Below are 16,242 nucleotides of genomic sequence, written 5' to 3' on the forward strand. Positions count from 1 at the left end.
ACAAAAAAATGCTTATATAAGCCAAATGGTTTTAAACGTTAAGCGCCAGTGTCCACTGGGTCGCTCAGCCCCGAAAATACGTCACTGGACAATTTAATCATCCTCCATAGTCTGTCCTGGATAATAAATCGGCTGTCCCATTCAAACTTCTATACGTTTTCATTTCAAAAGTTGCAATGACTTCAGCTTTGTGCCTAACTTTCATTATTGTGTGTGTGTGTGTGTGTGTGCGCGCACGCATGTGTATGTGTGAAAGAGAGAGAGAGAGAGAGAGAGAGAGAAAGAGTGAGAGAGAGAGAGAGGTGCGTGTTGGCTTTTAACTGCGCATTTAGTCATTAAGAAAGCTTATCACCTTTACACAAACAGTGCCATCCCGTGATAACCCCTGCCCTGTGCGCCTTTAATTCAGTTTAAATCAGCTCACAGAGCCCAGGTACTGTTCCCCAAGGACTTTAGACTTCACAAAAAGAGCAGAAGAAAAAGACCCAAAGATAAGAACAGACACTTGAGTTAAATATGTGAGCCTTTTTTAAACATTGATGCATCGTCTTCTCCTTTTCATGGGACTCCGTCACGTTAAGCTTGGGTGACCAGACAGCCTGTTTTTTTTGCTGGATAAGCCCCTATTCATGTGTCCCGATTTATTCTGAGGAAATCTTGATTTTCCCCATGCTCCAGCCATGCCATATTTCACAGAGGTTCCTGACTGTAACGTTCTCACTGCATTATGTACACGTTCCTCCAGAGAATCTGGTCGTGCAGACTCAAATACATTATATATTTTGTTTATATTTTGTTGCCTGCAGTTAAAACCAGAAACTTATAGTTAAGCAGAACCTAGATTCAATAAGGTCTCAGTCCCATTTATATTTACCGTTTAAGTGCATTGCAGACTGCATAGTTTCATCATTTTAGTACATAGTTTTAGTCAGTTTAATTTACAGAAAACACATAAAAGTTTCTGGCCTGAAAAAACAAAACATCCTCGTGCTTACACAAGAGGACCGGAAACAACCTGTTCTGCACCAGTATGGACAACTACCTTGAGCGTGACCTTTTCCGCAATATGTTGCAGCCTACATTACTAGATTGTTATTGTCTCAACAATGCACAAAAATAATGCGATTAAAGGTTTATTTATAGCAAAAGCCTCTTATGTCGATGTTGCCAGAGAGCATACAGTGGAAACGGAGACTTTTTGGGTTAAACGGAATGGAACTCTGTTGAGGCGTGTGCTGTAGAGACAAGCTTTCCAAAGTATAAACAAGACAAAATGGCAGGGCCTCGCCTCCTGTTGGGGTCTCTGCTGTTCCTGAGCAGCATTTTTTCCACCCGCTCCTCCTTCCAGCCAGCTCTGGTGCTGGACATGGCTCAGATACTCCTCGACAACTACTGCTTCCCAGAGAACCTCTTCGGCATGCAGGAGGCGATACAGCAAGCCATCAACAGCGGAGAGATCCTCCGCGTATCGGATCCAAAAACGCTGGCCACTCTGCTGACCACAGGGGTGCAGGGCGCGCTCAACGACCCACGGCTGACGATCTCCTACGAGCCCAACGGCGTCAACGCGAGGCCCCCCGCCCGGTCCCGTCTCTCCCCCGAGCGCCTGATGAAGATGATCAGGAATTCCGTCAGGTTCGAATTACTAGAGAACAACACGGGATATCTGAGGATGGACCGTGTAATGGGGAAGGAAGGGGCAGAAAAAATGAGCTTGTTTCTCCTGGAGAACATCTGGAGCAGAGTCTTGCCAACCTCCGCACTGATTTTGGACCTGCGCTACGCCACCTCTGGCGACACGTCAGGCATACCGTACGTGGCGTCCTACTTTTTTGACGCCACGCAGATCGTCCACATCGACTCTGTGTACAATCGACCAACCAACACAACACAGGAGCTGTGGACTCTACTAGCACTTCCCGGGAAGAGGTATGAAAAGCCTAAAGACCTGATCATTTTAATAAGCAAACGCACCTCTGGTGCTGCTGAGGGCATTGCGTACACTCTCAAGCACCTGCATCGAGCTATTGTGGTAGGGGAGAGGTCTGCCGGGGGTTCCATGAACATTGAGAAACTGAGGATTGGGGACTCAAAGTTTTACATCACCGTTCCTGTCGCCAGATCCATTAATCCTGTAACAGGACAGAGTTGGGAGGTGAGTGGAGTGTCACCCAGTGTGGTCATCAATGCTAAAGAAGCTGTCGACAAAGCCAAATCCATCCTCAGAGTTAGAAGAGCTATCCCTACAGTGGTTCAGAACATCTCCAACACAATTAAACACTTCTACTCCTTCACAGACAAAGTCCCGTCTCTTCTTCACCACTTAGCGTCAACCGATTTCTTTTCCACAATCTCAGAAGAGGACTTGGTGGCCAAACTGAACTACGAGCTGCAGTACGTGACTGAAGACCCCAGACTGAGCGTGAAAATGGCGATGGACATCTCTGCCACTGTCGAGGACTCCGTCGAGCTGACCGACAAGCTGGATGTTCGCGCTTCCGGCGAAGGCGTGGTGGACCGGATTTTCAAAGTGAACATTCTGCCGGGAAACACAGGCTATATCCAGTTCGATGGGTTTGCCGAGGTGCGCCGGTTGGCGGAATCACGGCCCCAGGTTATCAGGAAGGTACTGGACTCCATCGGAGACACAGAAAACCTCATCATTGACCTCCGTTCCAATATAGGGGGGCCTTCGGATGCAGTGCCCCTTCTGCTTTCCTATTTTCATGACGCGTCTCCTCCGACTCACTTCTACACGATTTACAGCCGGGTGGGAAACAACACGACTGAATTTCGCACGCTGCCCAGCACCCGCTTGGGCACACCCTACGGGTCGAAGAAGGGGATCTACATCCTGACGAGCCACTACACCGCCACTTCCGCCGAGGAATTCTCCTACCTCATGCAGTCGCTTCACCGAGCCACTGTCATCGGAGAGATCACATCCGGCACTCTCCTGCACTCCAAATCTTTTCCAGTAGAGGGCACAGACATAGTCGTTACCATCCCAATTGTAAACCTCATAGACAATAATGGGGAATGCTGGCTTGGAGGGGGTGTCGTCCCGGATGCTATTGTGTTAGCAGAAGAAGCGTTGGACAGGGCACTTGAAATCATCGCGTTCCACCCTGAAGTCCACTCCCTGGTGGACGGTACCGGGGAGCTGGTGGAGGGACATTACGCTCTCACAGAAGTGGCCACAAAGATCAGAGAAGTCCTCAGGTCAAAATGGGCAGAGGGCCTGTATCGGTCAGTCGTGGACTACGAGTCCCTCGCTTCTGAGCTGACCACTAATCTTCACGACATATCAGGAGATCACCGCCTGCACGTCTTCTACAGCGACACTGAGCCAGACACGTTTGATGAGGTACCCGACATTCCAACTGCAGAGGAACTCGGGTACATTATCAACGACCTCTTCAAGACGGAGATCCTTCCCGGCAACGTTGGCTACCTGAGATATGACATGATGGCGGATGTGGAGACGGTGAGAGCTCTCGGCCCTCAGCTGGTTAAGCTCGTCTGGAACAAGCTGGTCAACACCGACACACTGATCATCGACATGCGGTACAACACAGTGGGTTACTCCACCGCCATTCCCCTCCTCAGCTCTTACTTCTTCGAAGCGGACTCGGTGCGGCATCTCTACACTCTGTTCGACCGCACCGCGGCAGCCACGACCAAAGTCACGACGCTCCCTCGGACGCTGGGGCGGAGGTACGGGCCTCACAAGGACGTCTACATTCTCACCAGTCACATGACCGGATCGGCGGCAGAGGTGTTCACGAGAGCGATGAAAGACCTGGGCCGGGCCACGGTCGTCGGGGAAGCGACCATCGGAGGCTCGCTGTCAAGCGGGACATATCAGATCAGGGACAGCCCCTTGTACGTGTCCGTTCCCACGCACGCGGTCCTGAGCGCGGTGACCGGAAAAGTCTGGAACGTTACCGGAGTCGAGCCGCACGTCACTGCCCTGGCGAACGACGCGCTGATCACTGCTGAAAAAATCATCCGCCTTCGAGCCAAAACGTCCTCCATCGTCCAAACGGCGGGCCGTCTGGTGGCTGATAACTATGCTTTCTCGCCGATTGGAGCGGAAGTGGCAGAGAAACTTACTGACCGCGCTAAGAAGGGCCAGTATAAAGCAATCAATTCTGAGGCAGAACTCAGCACAAAGCTCTCGGCTGATTTGACAGAGCTATCGGGAGATAAAAATCTCAAGATGACCTATATTCCAGAGACCTCCAAAGCCATTTTTGGGCCAAAACATAAGCAGGTAATATTTCTCCTTCTTTTTCTACATTTATCCCGAAATCCTCCTCATTCCTCAGTGTACACTGGTCCAAGCATTCTAACCTACAGTGCACACTCAAAATATCTATAGTGACTCTAAATTTCTGAGATGCTCTGGACATACCCTGCTTGTTTAACAGTAGCCTATATGTTAAATATATTAAAATGAGCACTTTTCTTGGGAGGAATACAATTAAGCAAGCTTATTTTTTTATCAATTCTCTGAGACGAATTTCACAAAAGAGATCATTTGATATGTTAAATTGATGTCTCCCTAGTTAAGCCCTGAATTATATCACAGAATCATTTCTCGTATTTATTGATGTTCCCTGTCTTCTTTTCAGACGCAGTCCCCAGAGACGCTGGCCGAGCTCATTACGCTTTCCTTCCACACAGACGTGCTGGAGAACAACATCGGCTACCTTCGATTCGACACGTTCTGGGATTTCGAAGTGACTGCCAAAATAGCGGAGCTGCTGGCGAAGCATGTCTGGATCAAAATCTTGAATACCGACGCTCTTATTCTTGACCTCAGGCAAGGACCTTCCCCTCTTCTGTCATTTCTTAGCTGTATATCCTCACTTATTAGACTCATAACTCAACAGTACGCTGGCCCTGACCAGGCCGACACTCTACGTGAGAGACAAATGCACACCAGGGACATGCATTTCTAATAAACCAGTAATAACTTCTGACAAACCATGACTTTGTATGGGTGACAATCCTGTTAAAGGGCAACAACTCAATCCAACTTGACTACTGGGCTTGAGGATAAATTCAGGGAAAGCCTGAAAAAAATTATTCAGCAGATTCGTGTTAAACGAAGCAGACAAACTGTTAATTTTCTCCTGGTCATTTGTTGATTTCTCCTGTCCCATCACAGGTACAATGTGGGTGGATCCCTGAACTCTGTTCTGGGTCTGAGCACCTTTTTCCTTGGTGTGAATGAAAAGATTCTGCTGGACAGACTGTATAACCGGTCCTCCGACAGCACGTTCGAGATGTGGGCTCCACCCGGCCTCACAGGTAAAAACTAATGTATTCTGTGAGTCTGCGTAGGCATCATATCTGAGTCAAATACCTGATTTGCAATATTTTAACCCTTGTAATAATCCACAGATTAATATCAAATTCTCACCCACATTTAGGACCAAATTAATAATTCACATGACAGTATATTTTAGATATTACAGGTTTTGTTTAAAAGTTTCAAGGATTTTCAAATTAATGACAATAATCAAAGGAGTTAAAACACTTCAAATACACATTTGACCCTAGTCTGATATGTTTTACAGCCGATCACTATGACCGAAAGGGCTACACACACAGCAGCAGGTTTATTTCCATTAAACTGTGTTTATTGTAACAAAATTAATTTTGCATTAACGCGATGTACAGATCAGGTTGCATTAAATGATCCTGACAATAAAAAAATATATTTGAGATTTTAATTTAAAAGTTCTACAATTCAGTCATTACTTATCAATTGCTCAAACATAATGATACCTCATTTGGTAAAAATCAACTGCTGATGTAATATGCTTTTGAAATGAACAAGCCGACAATACAAACAGGTCATGAGGCTGTCTTAAACTATTTGCGGTTGGTAGGCTGCCACTAGTTCTGATTATATCTGCTGACAGGAACTGCAATACTCTTAGTCCATTATGTTATAGCCAGAAGTAGGTTATGCTTCTACATATTACAGAATATATGAGCAGCAAAATTTCAGTTTATGTACAAAAATGACCTTCATTTGTACTCGAGTACTCTCCATAAAAATTGAAATATTTCTGCACGGTGATGCATATACAATTCAGTACAACCAATATAAAACACACACACACACACGCATACACACTCATACACTCCGCCTCTCTCTTTCACACACACACACACACACACACAAATGTAACAGGGGAATGAAAACATTCTAAAATATGTAATTATCTGATATTTAAATAGTACCGATGGCACGGTGAGCTTTCCCAGCAGCTCTCACAGTCACGTCTTCTCACGCTCTTTATGCATTTATCCAATCCCGAAGCAGAGCCGTACGCCCTGGGGAAGTGTGTGGTCGTTCTGACCAGCGCCGCGACGGCCGGGCCCGCCGAGGAGTTCGTGGACGTGTTGAAGCGCCTCGGCAGGGCCACCGTCGTGGGCCAGAAGACCAGCGGCGGCACGCGGTACTCCGGAACCTTCCGCGTGGACGGGACCGACCTGTACCTGAGCGTCCCCACGGTGCGGTCGGCGGACGGCGCGCGGGGAGGAGCCCCCTCCTGGGAGGGGGTGGGCGTCGACCCCCACGTCGCTGTGCCCCCGGACGCCGCCCTGGCCAAAGCCAAGGAGATTTTGAACGAGCGCCGCGCTGAGGTGGAGTGAACAGGCTCAGCAACGAGGGGGGAGGGGCCGTAGGCTCCAACCTCCAGTCAGGGAGGGTGGCGGTGTCTGCACATTAACTCAGTTTCCTTTCAATTAGCAGCCAACGTCAGCCTCAGAAACTCAGGGACATGTACTAGTTAGCCAATCAGTGATAGATTAAGCAGTTTAGCCCTGAAATACACTGCAAAAACAGCAGCTTATAGGGGGCTGATCCCTACTATAGGTTTTGTGATTCATACTCTCATGCGTCTGAAGTGTTTATAGCAACTTACAGTTTTTCTTGTAGTTATGTGCGTGATAATAAAGGATAGTGTTAAGAACCTGTGTATTGTCAAACCTAAAAGATTAAAATAGTCATAAAAATATCTGTTATGCTCATCTCAAGTGAACAGCTTAGACAACTATTTTAAACTCTAAACATATAAAACAATATGGTTTATGTAAAATAAATCTTTCAAACTTTCTCTACATTTTGTTATGCAAATCATGAGTTCTTTATAGTTTTGTGGTCATGTCCTTCATGAATTGTTGCCTATGTATTTTTTCTTTATATTTTAATTGTAATACTGTATATGTTTGTTTTGTAAATGATAATTTGTGTAAACATTTGCTTTGGCAAAAAGACCTAAATATACTAGTACATCTTATTTTGTGAGTGGAAGCAAATCACATGCACAGTAGAAAACCAACTACTGTAATGTACTGATATGTAATGTCCAAGAACTATTTCTCCAAACTTTGGTCTTAGTTGCAGCGATTCTTTGCAGTCAGATAGAAGCAACAGGAATGAGTGAGACAGGTGTTACATTATGAATGAGACAGGCCACACTGGGTAAAGCCAAAGATATCCTCCACTGAAAATTGTTAAAGAACATTTTTAAGCAAAATTGACTACACAAAGGTTTAGTAAAAAATGCACATCGGGAAACACGTAACATTTTTGCCTGAATATAACCCGGCCTTGCACATCGTTTCCTTTCTTCAACGTATTTGTAACTGGTAGGTATATACGAACAGAAATCAATACTAGAATTACACCAATAATCAAAAGACTTTCTCCTTCCAACTGCTGTGCAGGGTTGGTATGGAGAAAACGCTCATAGTATAAGATAACAGAAGAGTTTCCTGTGATTACCAAAGTGTATCAGGAGTGTTTATCCATATACCAAATAAAATACAGTATATCATCAACTATGTAATGCGTTTTTTGGTTTAATTCAGAACAAGCTGTCCTTATATGCAAAGCGTGCAGGATACATTATCTTATTGAATACCGAGACTATAAGAGAACAGGCAGTTAAGCCTAACTGAGACAGCCTGTTACCAGTGTTGTTAACAGCAGCTCAAGAAACCCACCGGTAAGACCAAGCTTAAAAGAATAAATGTCCATTCTAATATTGGATAATTTCTCTCAAGGCTACATCGGCAAAAGTAGGACCTGGTGATCGGCTTGCTGTGGTATAAATGCATCTCACATCACAGGACACAACAGAGATGACTAAGTTCACCCCAGCTGAGTGCCCTCTACAGTCATGGCACTGGGATATATAATCACGAACATTTTCATTCTGGCAGTGAGTGCGTTTAGCAGCGAGACAGCTTGACAGACTCTGAAACAGCCCGTGACCCTGTCCGCTTTATCGGAGGTAAAACTGAGCGGTTCTAAATGATCTCCTGTGGATTTTCACTGCCACTTATAACGCTGTTAATATTGGACCATTTTATTATGGATTCTTGAAAATTCCGATAGGGAGCCAGGTCAAGCCTGCCCCAATGTATTCCCTATTTATGAATTAATTACTTACTCAAGTTATTCCCTAAATTTCCTAATTCCCTGTAGTTATTCCAAATATTCCCCAATTCACTCTAGTCATTCCCTAAATTCCACCATGGTTGCAAATTCCATTAAACAGCACCAAAAATCTCAACGCCAAGATGAAGAGCTCCTTAGCTGTATCTGTTTGTACTATACAGTGGATGAAGTAAAGATTACTCCCATTTATTAAATGCTACACCTCAATGCTGCATTGGAGTTCTCAATAAATTGTATCTTTTATTTTTTGTAATTATGCATATATTCTCTAATTCGCCACAAAAAGTATTTTCTCTTGCTAAATTGTTAACTCTTGTGCCCTGAAACATGATTGTGGCACATTAGCCTCCTTTAAAATAGACCAAACCCAAACTACCTCAAGACCTATATCAAACCGCACACCGACTTCAGTTAATTCGGGTGAGTATTCTGTATTTACAAACTTAGAAGTATGCATCAAATACATCCGAGTGGCCTTTTTTATAGTGGATATGCAAATTTTTGGAATGCTTTACTTCTGAAAACAGATTGAACACGTCAATGCAACCCTTCATTACAATACCATAAGGCTATTTTAAAGCCTAACATTATATTTCTTCACTATAAAAATATTATATCGAAGATATTTAACAAAAATAATCGAACATGCATAGTATGTCCAGTAGTAATCCGTCTAATTGGCTATCTATATGGAGTCAGTTTCAAGGCTTTACTTTTTAGTTAGTAAAGCTGACTTAAATCTAAAGAAAAGCTCAAGCACAATGTCATGTTTAAGTTCTCATTAAATCCTGATGGATTTTACAGCTGAAGCTGCATTTTTAGCAGCCGTTTCTGGCCTTGTGCTAATTAACAATATGTTTAGTTTTTACATTTTAGGTCGCTCTTTTCTATTTCGTTATCTATTTGCAACCCGAATACTACTTGATAGAATGATCAAATAAAATGATTGAATGATCAACTCTGTTGAAACAGCAAAGCTAACAGTGGAGAAAGAGACAGGTGCTCAATAATATAGCCTTGTAGTCATAATTCTGGACAGTTATTATCGGTTTAGAATGTATAGTTTTCTGTACCATTCAGAATACCGAGGGTCGTTATGGTGTTAATAAAAAACACCCTTTGAAAACACTGCAGCTTATGTTTCCGTACGAATAGGGCTATAAATAATCATATAATTCCACCTGAATTATAAATCCAGAATATAAATAGTAGACATCAAAACTAAATTCGCTACCAGAATATGCATTCAATTACAGATTTTGCTCATCAATGTAAATAACCTACAACATTTGCGTTTGGTCGACAGTAACAGAGGGACGAAACGCTAACAGTTTTGGTTCGAATATTTTAATTACAGATCATTTCAGATTTTAAATCGACGAAATAACAATTAATGAATACCAGTACCCTACAAAAAATGAAGATACAAAAAATACTCTAAACAATATTATTTTTGACAGACATTAAATACACACTCTTGAATAATAGACATGAAAAAGATGAGGTAACAATCAAAATATAACTTGAAGATCAATTCTCATTCATTTTCTCAACGTATCATGTAGTCACTCTCTTGGTTCCCTAAGGCACAATTTAAGTATATGTTAACTCTAACCTGACCAACAAGACCAGGCCACTCACTAGTATTCCTATAACGCAAGAACATTTGCATTCACAACGATAAGTGTGCGTATGGGGCCATCTAACGGACACTCTTTTTATAAGATTTGGCGCAGATGCGGTCAATGGTACATCTCGATGAAGCCTAAAGTTCATATATTTCAGTGATTACAACAAGGATCTAGGTTATTTAATTATTAGTAAGCATAACGCTGGCGCGTTTAAACATAAAATACAAATGAAATATTGGTTAAACAGCATCAGAAATGAAAATATTTATAGCTGCACGCGTGCCTATGAAAACCTAAATCTGGGAAGGGATACATTTACAAATTAATTTCACATCGTAAAGCACAACTCGCCGTTATCCTAGTCTCCCATAACCGCGGGGGCCACGCGCAGCGTCAGCCTACATTAGAGTTTTTAACAGTTTAATTGTGAGAGGTCATGTGGCGCGAGAGGTGATGACGCTCTCGGAAATACTCGTGACAAATCGGGCAGGTGAGTTTCTCCTCTCTTCTCCTCCTCACCTGCGACTCCGGGGCAAATTCCTTCTTGTGGTGCGAGCGCATGTGGAAGACCAAATCCGAGGTCATGCGAAAGGACAGGTTGCATTTGGCGCACCAGTTCTGGACTGAGACCCCGAAGGAAGTGAACGTCGGCGGAAGTAGAGTTAGAGAAGAGGTGGTCTGTACATGTACTCCAATATGTCTGTGCCAGTGTTCTGAAGCGAACGGGTAAGCATTCATCGCGGCGTTCGATGCCGGCGCGGACTGCCTACTGGAGAGCTCGGCGTTTAATAAACGGGATCCCAACATGGTGCCATATCCCAAAACAGTCTTAGAGGCAATCGCTTCTGCTATATCCTCCGAGCGCTCAGGGGGACTGGTTAATGCTCGGGACGGATGCACGGATGAGTCGTTTATGGTCCTTTTACTTGGTTTACAGAAAGCGCTTTTTTGCTGTTCATGGGTGCCCTTAGGCAAGACGAACGAGAAAGCACTTCCATCTGACTGCAGACTTGAGCCCGCGTGCACGCGGCCCTGTCCAGTCCGGTTAACTCCGGGATCATCATCTGTCTCGGGAGCCTTCTCTAGTTTTAGCCTCTCTTTTACCCTCCTAACCTCCGTAAATGCACTTTGTTTACATTCAGGAAGATCGTTCTTAAACAGATACTTGTCTGCATTGTGCTTCAGAACGGATGCGGCGAGTTCCGGTACGGTTTGGCCTTCTCTGGTTGTGAGAGTTATATTAGTATCGTTGGCGATGTTGGTTTTCTCCAGTAAAACGGGTTTTTTGGCCTTTGTACTATCGAGGTCCTCGCGCCTCCTTTTCCGCGGGGAGCCGTTGGCTTCTTCGTTGATATTAGTCTTTTTGTGCTCCAGATCTCTGGCGAGGTTGTGAAAGTCGGTGACCCTTTGCTGTCTCTTAATTTCCACAGTTTTCTGCTCTTGGAATCCGTGGCAGCGCACGTCGCTTTTCACTTGCGCACAAAGAAAACGACAGTGCGCAAGATAGGGATACTCGTTTTTGAAGGCCTGGTTGCATTTTGTACATCTGAATCCTGTAAAAACAGACACACGAAGAATAATCAGACTTTATTCCTTTATTGCACCAATCCCTACATTATTGAATTATATCAGATTTTCCAAAAAAGACAGACTATCAGACAAAAACATAAGCGCCTAAGATACTGAAAGCGACGCCATCAAAACGCTTAAAGGTGACAAGAATGGGAAATATATTTTAGCGATACTAACACCCAAATTATACCAATGTCACAGCATTTTCCTACCTTTTGCGTCTTAATAGAAGTTATTAGAAATATTTTTCCCCCCACTTTGCTTTTGGGTACACAGTCAAATCCAGGACACCACTTTAAAACCCATAATTCCAAATCCAGGGTCCATCTCAAACCAGAACTAAAGCAGCTGTCAAAGTAGGTGCCAATTGAAAGACAACATTTCTACATTACACAATGAGCTCTTACCGTGTGTGAGTGTTCTTGTCTTTATCTCGTTGAATCCTAATAGATGAGACAGTTCTTCGTCGTACCAGACGAGTAGTTCTTCATCTTTTTGTATACTGCGCGTGGACCGAAAATACAACTGGCCACTCTTTAGGTATGCCTCCATATTTTGTTCCTCTTTGTTGCTCGCCGCCTGCACAAGTCTTAACCAGGAAAGCACCAAAGGTGAACTTTTCACAGCCTCTGCATCTACCTGCGAAGAAAGTTATTTCAAAACGCGTCACATTTTGAGATTAAACACCATACCTTGTTTAGGCTAAGCGGCCACACACAAGACTGGGAGCTTTTATGACATAGCCTACATGCACTGCCCTAATATTGAATTTAATTAGATAAATTTAACTAAATCATACATATTAGATTAAAGTGTTCAAATGCTACAGTCCTAATTAATTAATTATTATTATTATTATTATTATTTACAATGGATGACATGGTCATTTTATTAAATTTAAAAAAAAATGCCGTTCTTATCTATGAAATATAAAGTGTTATGAACTTCTCATACCCGGAAAACACAGGATTTGTTCCTCTTATCGCAGGATTTCAAGGCGATGAAGGCGATGGTGTCGTAAAAAGTATTCTGGAGAACGCACGGTCCAAACGATGCCCCGGCTGACAGGTCCCTTGTGACGTGTACACTTGTGAAAAGATCCGTAACGTGGTGCTGAAGAAGTTTGGCGTCGCTTGCCCAAAGGGAGCGAGGCAAAAAACTAAGCTCCATGGCTAGACCTGAGGAGAGATACAAACAAAACAAGAGATTTAAAAAGGAAGAAATTCGAGGTGTCACGAAAGAATTTGGGAGGCGACGCCAGACACTGCCTTGCCCGAGGACACATGTGAAATGTTTTTCTTTAGCACGTAGCCCATACAATAGATGACCAAGTATATTGATTTTTGCTTTAATTAGCCCAAAACATTTAATTAGCGGACAGCATGCTTTTATCAGTGTAATGCATATTAGATCTGCCCGTTATTTTTTCCTAAGCAAATAAAGACTTGGATTAATGAAACAATATTAGACCTCGTACTGTGTAGTTTAGTATTGCTATTAGGCTTACACAAGCAAAAGAAAGACAACAGTGGTCATTCACCAATCCCTTCTCCATTCCTTTATCTTGTTTTAACAAGTAGGCTACGACCGAATTTGAAGGGGAAAAAATACATTAAAAAAAACAATAAGCATGAGAAAATATAAAATCTCTCGCGGACTGATCTAATTCGCTGTGATTGATTTTCAGGGATACTGAGCAGAGTCCTCGATTTCACTCAACCTTTTGTTTAGACGTTTCAGTTTGATTTCTCCTATTGTCTGTCCATCTGGCATCTAAACTGTCTCAGCTGCGTGGCCTCTCAAACGCTGTCCTGGTCGTATTTTAAGGACATGTCTTAAAAACTGCCAAGTAGGGAACAACCGTCAAGATCCACTGCATAATTGCATGTCAGCGATATGTATTTGATATGATTTATCACAATAATTTTAAATATCCACAGCAAAATGTCCAGTGTTAATTAAACTCTTGACTGATACAATTTGGTCCCACGTTCCAGAGTGGGACCAAATGTTATCTGCTAAGAGTTGAAGTAACAATGGACATTTTATAAACATTGTTTGTGTTTACTTAATCCTATTTCTAATTCATTTTTTTTAATGGGCAAGCGTATGTCCGTACAAGTCACTGCAATCTGACCCTTTTCCAATATTGCCGTTTTTATTTGAAAAGAGACCGACTAAGCACCGGCGAACGGAATCTGTCGGACGGCAATTTGTTGTGTGACCAGGGAACTTTCAATCTAAGATACAGCAAAATGAAAACAGATGAACAACATACATAGGGATACACACAGTGTTAATATATTCAATACAAAATAACAACATATAACGTGCTGCACACTCACCAATTTAGATATGGAGACGCTTCAGACAGAGAAGCAGCGTGGAGATGCTGAGTCCTCAGCAGGTGCACTGATGCAAGCCGCCGTCCGCCACCGACTGTAGCGAGAGTGACTGCGCGCGGGCGAGGTCTTGGCTTGAAGTGCCGCTGACGTTGCTCAGTCACACACTTATTCTCGTCCAGGCGGCCGAGCACTGACGCGAGACAGCCCACATACCAGTTCTTCCGTTCTCTTTAACCCCAGGTGGCATTTTGATTGGTGCCTTTTCTGCTGTACGGTCAGCCTAATTAGACGTGAGACGACCCCTTAATGGCTGAAGAGCGTAATTGATGAAAACACGAGCGCTCACACAGTTCATATTGTTGCATAGAATTCCTTTTGTCTGAGAGTAGCCTACAGTTTTAATGTATCTTTACGAAACACATACTGAACCGTTTTAACACGATTCTCGTTTGCACAGTTACTGGTGACTTGTTCACTTGGATGGTATTTGGATGCTTGGAAAAATTAAAGAAAATTTAAGGAAATATGTGTTTATATTTAACCCTGCCACGAGGGAGTCAGATTACGCTGCCATATAAAACAATAATTGTAAATTACTTTTAATAGTTACAAATTAATTCTAATTAATTAATTAAATCACGAATGAATTCAATAATCTAAGATTATGGTACTTTATACTAAGAACATGCGTCATTACTGCACGCTGTAACCATGCGTTTTGTTTTTTAGATTTGAGACACAAGTACTGAAATAGATTCAGTTCAGGTAAACAAATATAACATTAACAGTGTGGCTGTATAGAGGACATGCACAAACATGTCACATTTAAAAAATATATTACCCTAACATACCCTCTCAGACATGGATAGGGTGATGGCATTCCCCATTTAAACTATCATCTGGAAACGCTGGAACAGCGGTAACTATTTGTGGTATGTTCAAGGTCTACACAATAAAATGTACACCGTTAAAGTATTTTAACAGAGTACACACAGTCCCTATTGAATGGGCTCATAAACCCTGCTGAATTATCACTGGACATTTTACTGTGTTTTCGTATCTACGTTGGTGTTCAGTTGCATGTTTCTACTATTACGGGCCATTTTCTTTGTTTCATTGTAAATAGATCAAAAGGGGCCGTGACTGATTGAAGCCACAGTTTAACTGCAAGGAGTTTTTTTGAAAACATTAAAGAAAGGGAAAAAAATAATATGCAGGACGCTTTCTTTATTGTGGTCGCTCATTCCTGACCTTTCCCACCAGTATGTATGCCAACACTTTTCCTGTAAAACTGACATAGGCTAATCTCAAATGTCCACAGCCTACTTGACGTGTATCCGCTCAGAGGTCAAAATAACCGCGTCTGAATACAAGCTCCCGTCATTTGACAGAAAAAAAAAATTAGCACAGGTTTTTTTTTTTTTTCATACTTAATTAAATCGTGTGGTTATATAAAAGTAGTAATTCAGTTTCATATTTTTAGGATATGAATAACGCATTCGTTCAATGGCAAAACAAGATTGTAGCGGATCATATGTCATTTAACAGCCTCGTGTTCCATTTTACTTGTAGTCAGAGACCAACAGACCTGGCAATTATTTTTGTCCCCTGTAGGGGACACGAGTCTCTGTCTTAATCTTAAGAACAACACAATAAGGCCCATTCAATAAAATCAAATAATGTTTTTGATTGCATAATGTGAAAATGTTAAATGCTTAATTTTTTTCCCGCCGGATCTCAGGAGGATATTCTGGACGCATTGAATATCCAAGAACCGAGCCATACAGTATCCCATCTATTTCTCTCTGTACAGTTCAACCGTTGTGCACGCTTGCTCAAAAACAAATTTCTCTGATTAAAAGCCGTGGTGGCTGTCATAAATGTTTACCTGTTTAAAGAAGTGCCTACAAATTCTGGAGAGGCTAAGTGGGTAAAAAAGTCTGATATTCAATAACTTAGGACAAGCTATTCCAATAATTACGGTAAATGATTTTAGCTATATTATGTAAAGCTTTCCGCTGAGCTTTATTTTAGAACTTGGACGGTGGTGTGACCCAAAAATAGGATTTTTCAAAACAGTTGAGCCGGCAATATCATGCAACATATCAATCTTTACGTCATTTAAACTTTCTCTGGTATGACAAGAAATGCTTTTATTTGTTAGGGCGACGACTGCACCTAATTGCATCTCTGGACAATCCGAGTG

At 42.6% G+C, this 16,242-nt stretch overlaps 2 protein-coding genes across 3 annotated transcripts in view; one reads left to right on the forward strand and one right to left on the reverse strand.

The window, feature by feature from the left end:
• The first annotated feature begins 1,164 nt into the window (after positions 1-1,164).
• Positions 1,165-7,566, forward strand: LOC135245095 (retinol-binding protein 3-like). The gene is made up of 4 exons (XM_064317916.1): positions 1,165-4,276; positions 4,638-4,828; positions 5,177-5,319; positions 6,341-7,566. Exons 1-4 carry the CDS (start codon positions 1,274-1,276, stop codon positions 6,673-6,675), a joined length of 3,672 nt encoding a protein of 1,223 aa, XP_064173986.1. The 5' UTR covers positions 1,165-1,273; the 3' UTR covers positions 6,676-7,566.
• A 2,253-nt stretch (positions 7,567-9,819) lies between these two features.
• znf488 (zinc finger protein 488) overlaps positions 9,820-16,242 on the reverse strand; it is a 38,088-nt gene continuing 31,665 nt past the window's right edge. The window contains exons 1-4 of one of the 2 annotated variants that reach the window (XM_064318417.1): positions 14,037-14,241; positions 12,646-12,869; positions 12,099-12,330; positions 9,820-11,672 (exon numbers count right to left, since the gene is read on the reverse strand). In XM_064318417.1, coding sequence (XP_064174487.1) covers positions 10,540-11,672; positions 12,099-12,330; positions 12,646-12,861 — 1,581 coding nt within the window. In that variant the 5' untranslated portion in view covers positions 12,862-12,869; positions 14,037-14,241 and the 3' untranslated portion in view covers positions 9,820-10,539. Of the gene's footprint in view, positions 11,673-12,098; positions 12,331-12,645; positions 12,870-14,036; positions 14,242-16,242 lie in introns of those variants that run through there. The other variant, XM_064318416.1, reaches the window with a different exon arrangement.

This window comes from Anguilla rostrata, chromosome 18, assembly GCF_018555375.3.
Source record: "Anguilla rostrata isolate EN2019 chromosome 18, ASM1855537v3, whole genome shotgun sequence".
In the NCBI taxonomy this organism is placed as follows: domain Eukaryota; kingdom Metazoa; phylum Chordata; class Actinopteri; order Anguilliformes; family Anguillidae; genus Anguilla; species Anguilla rostrata.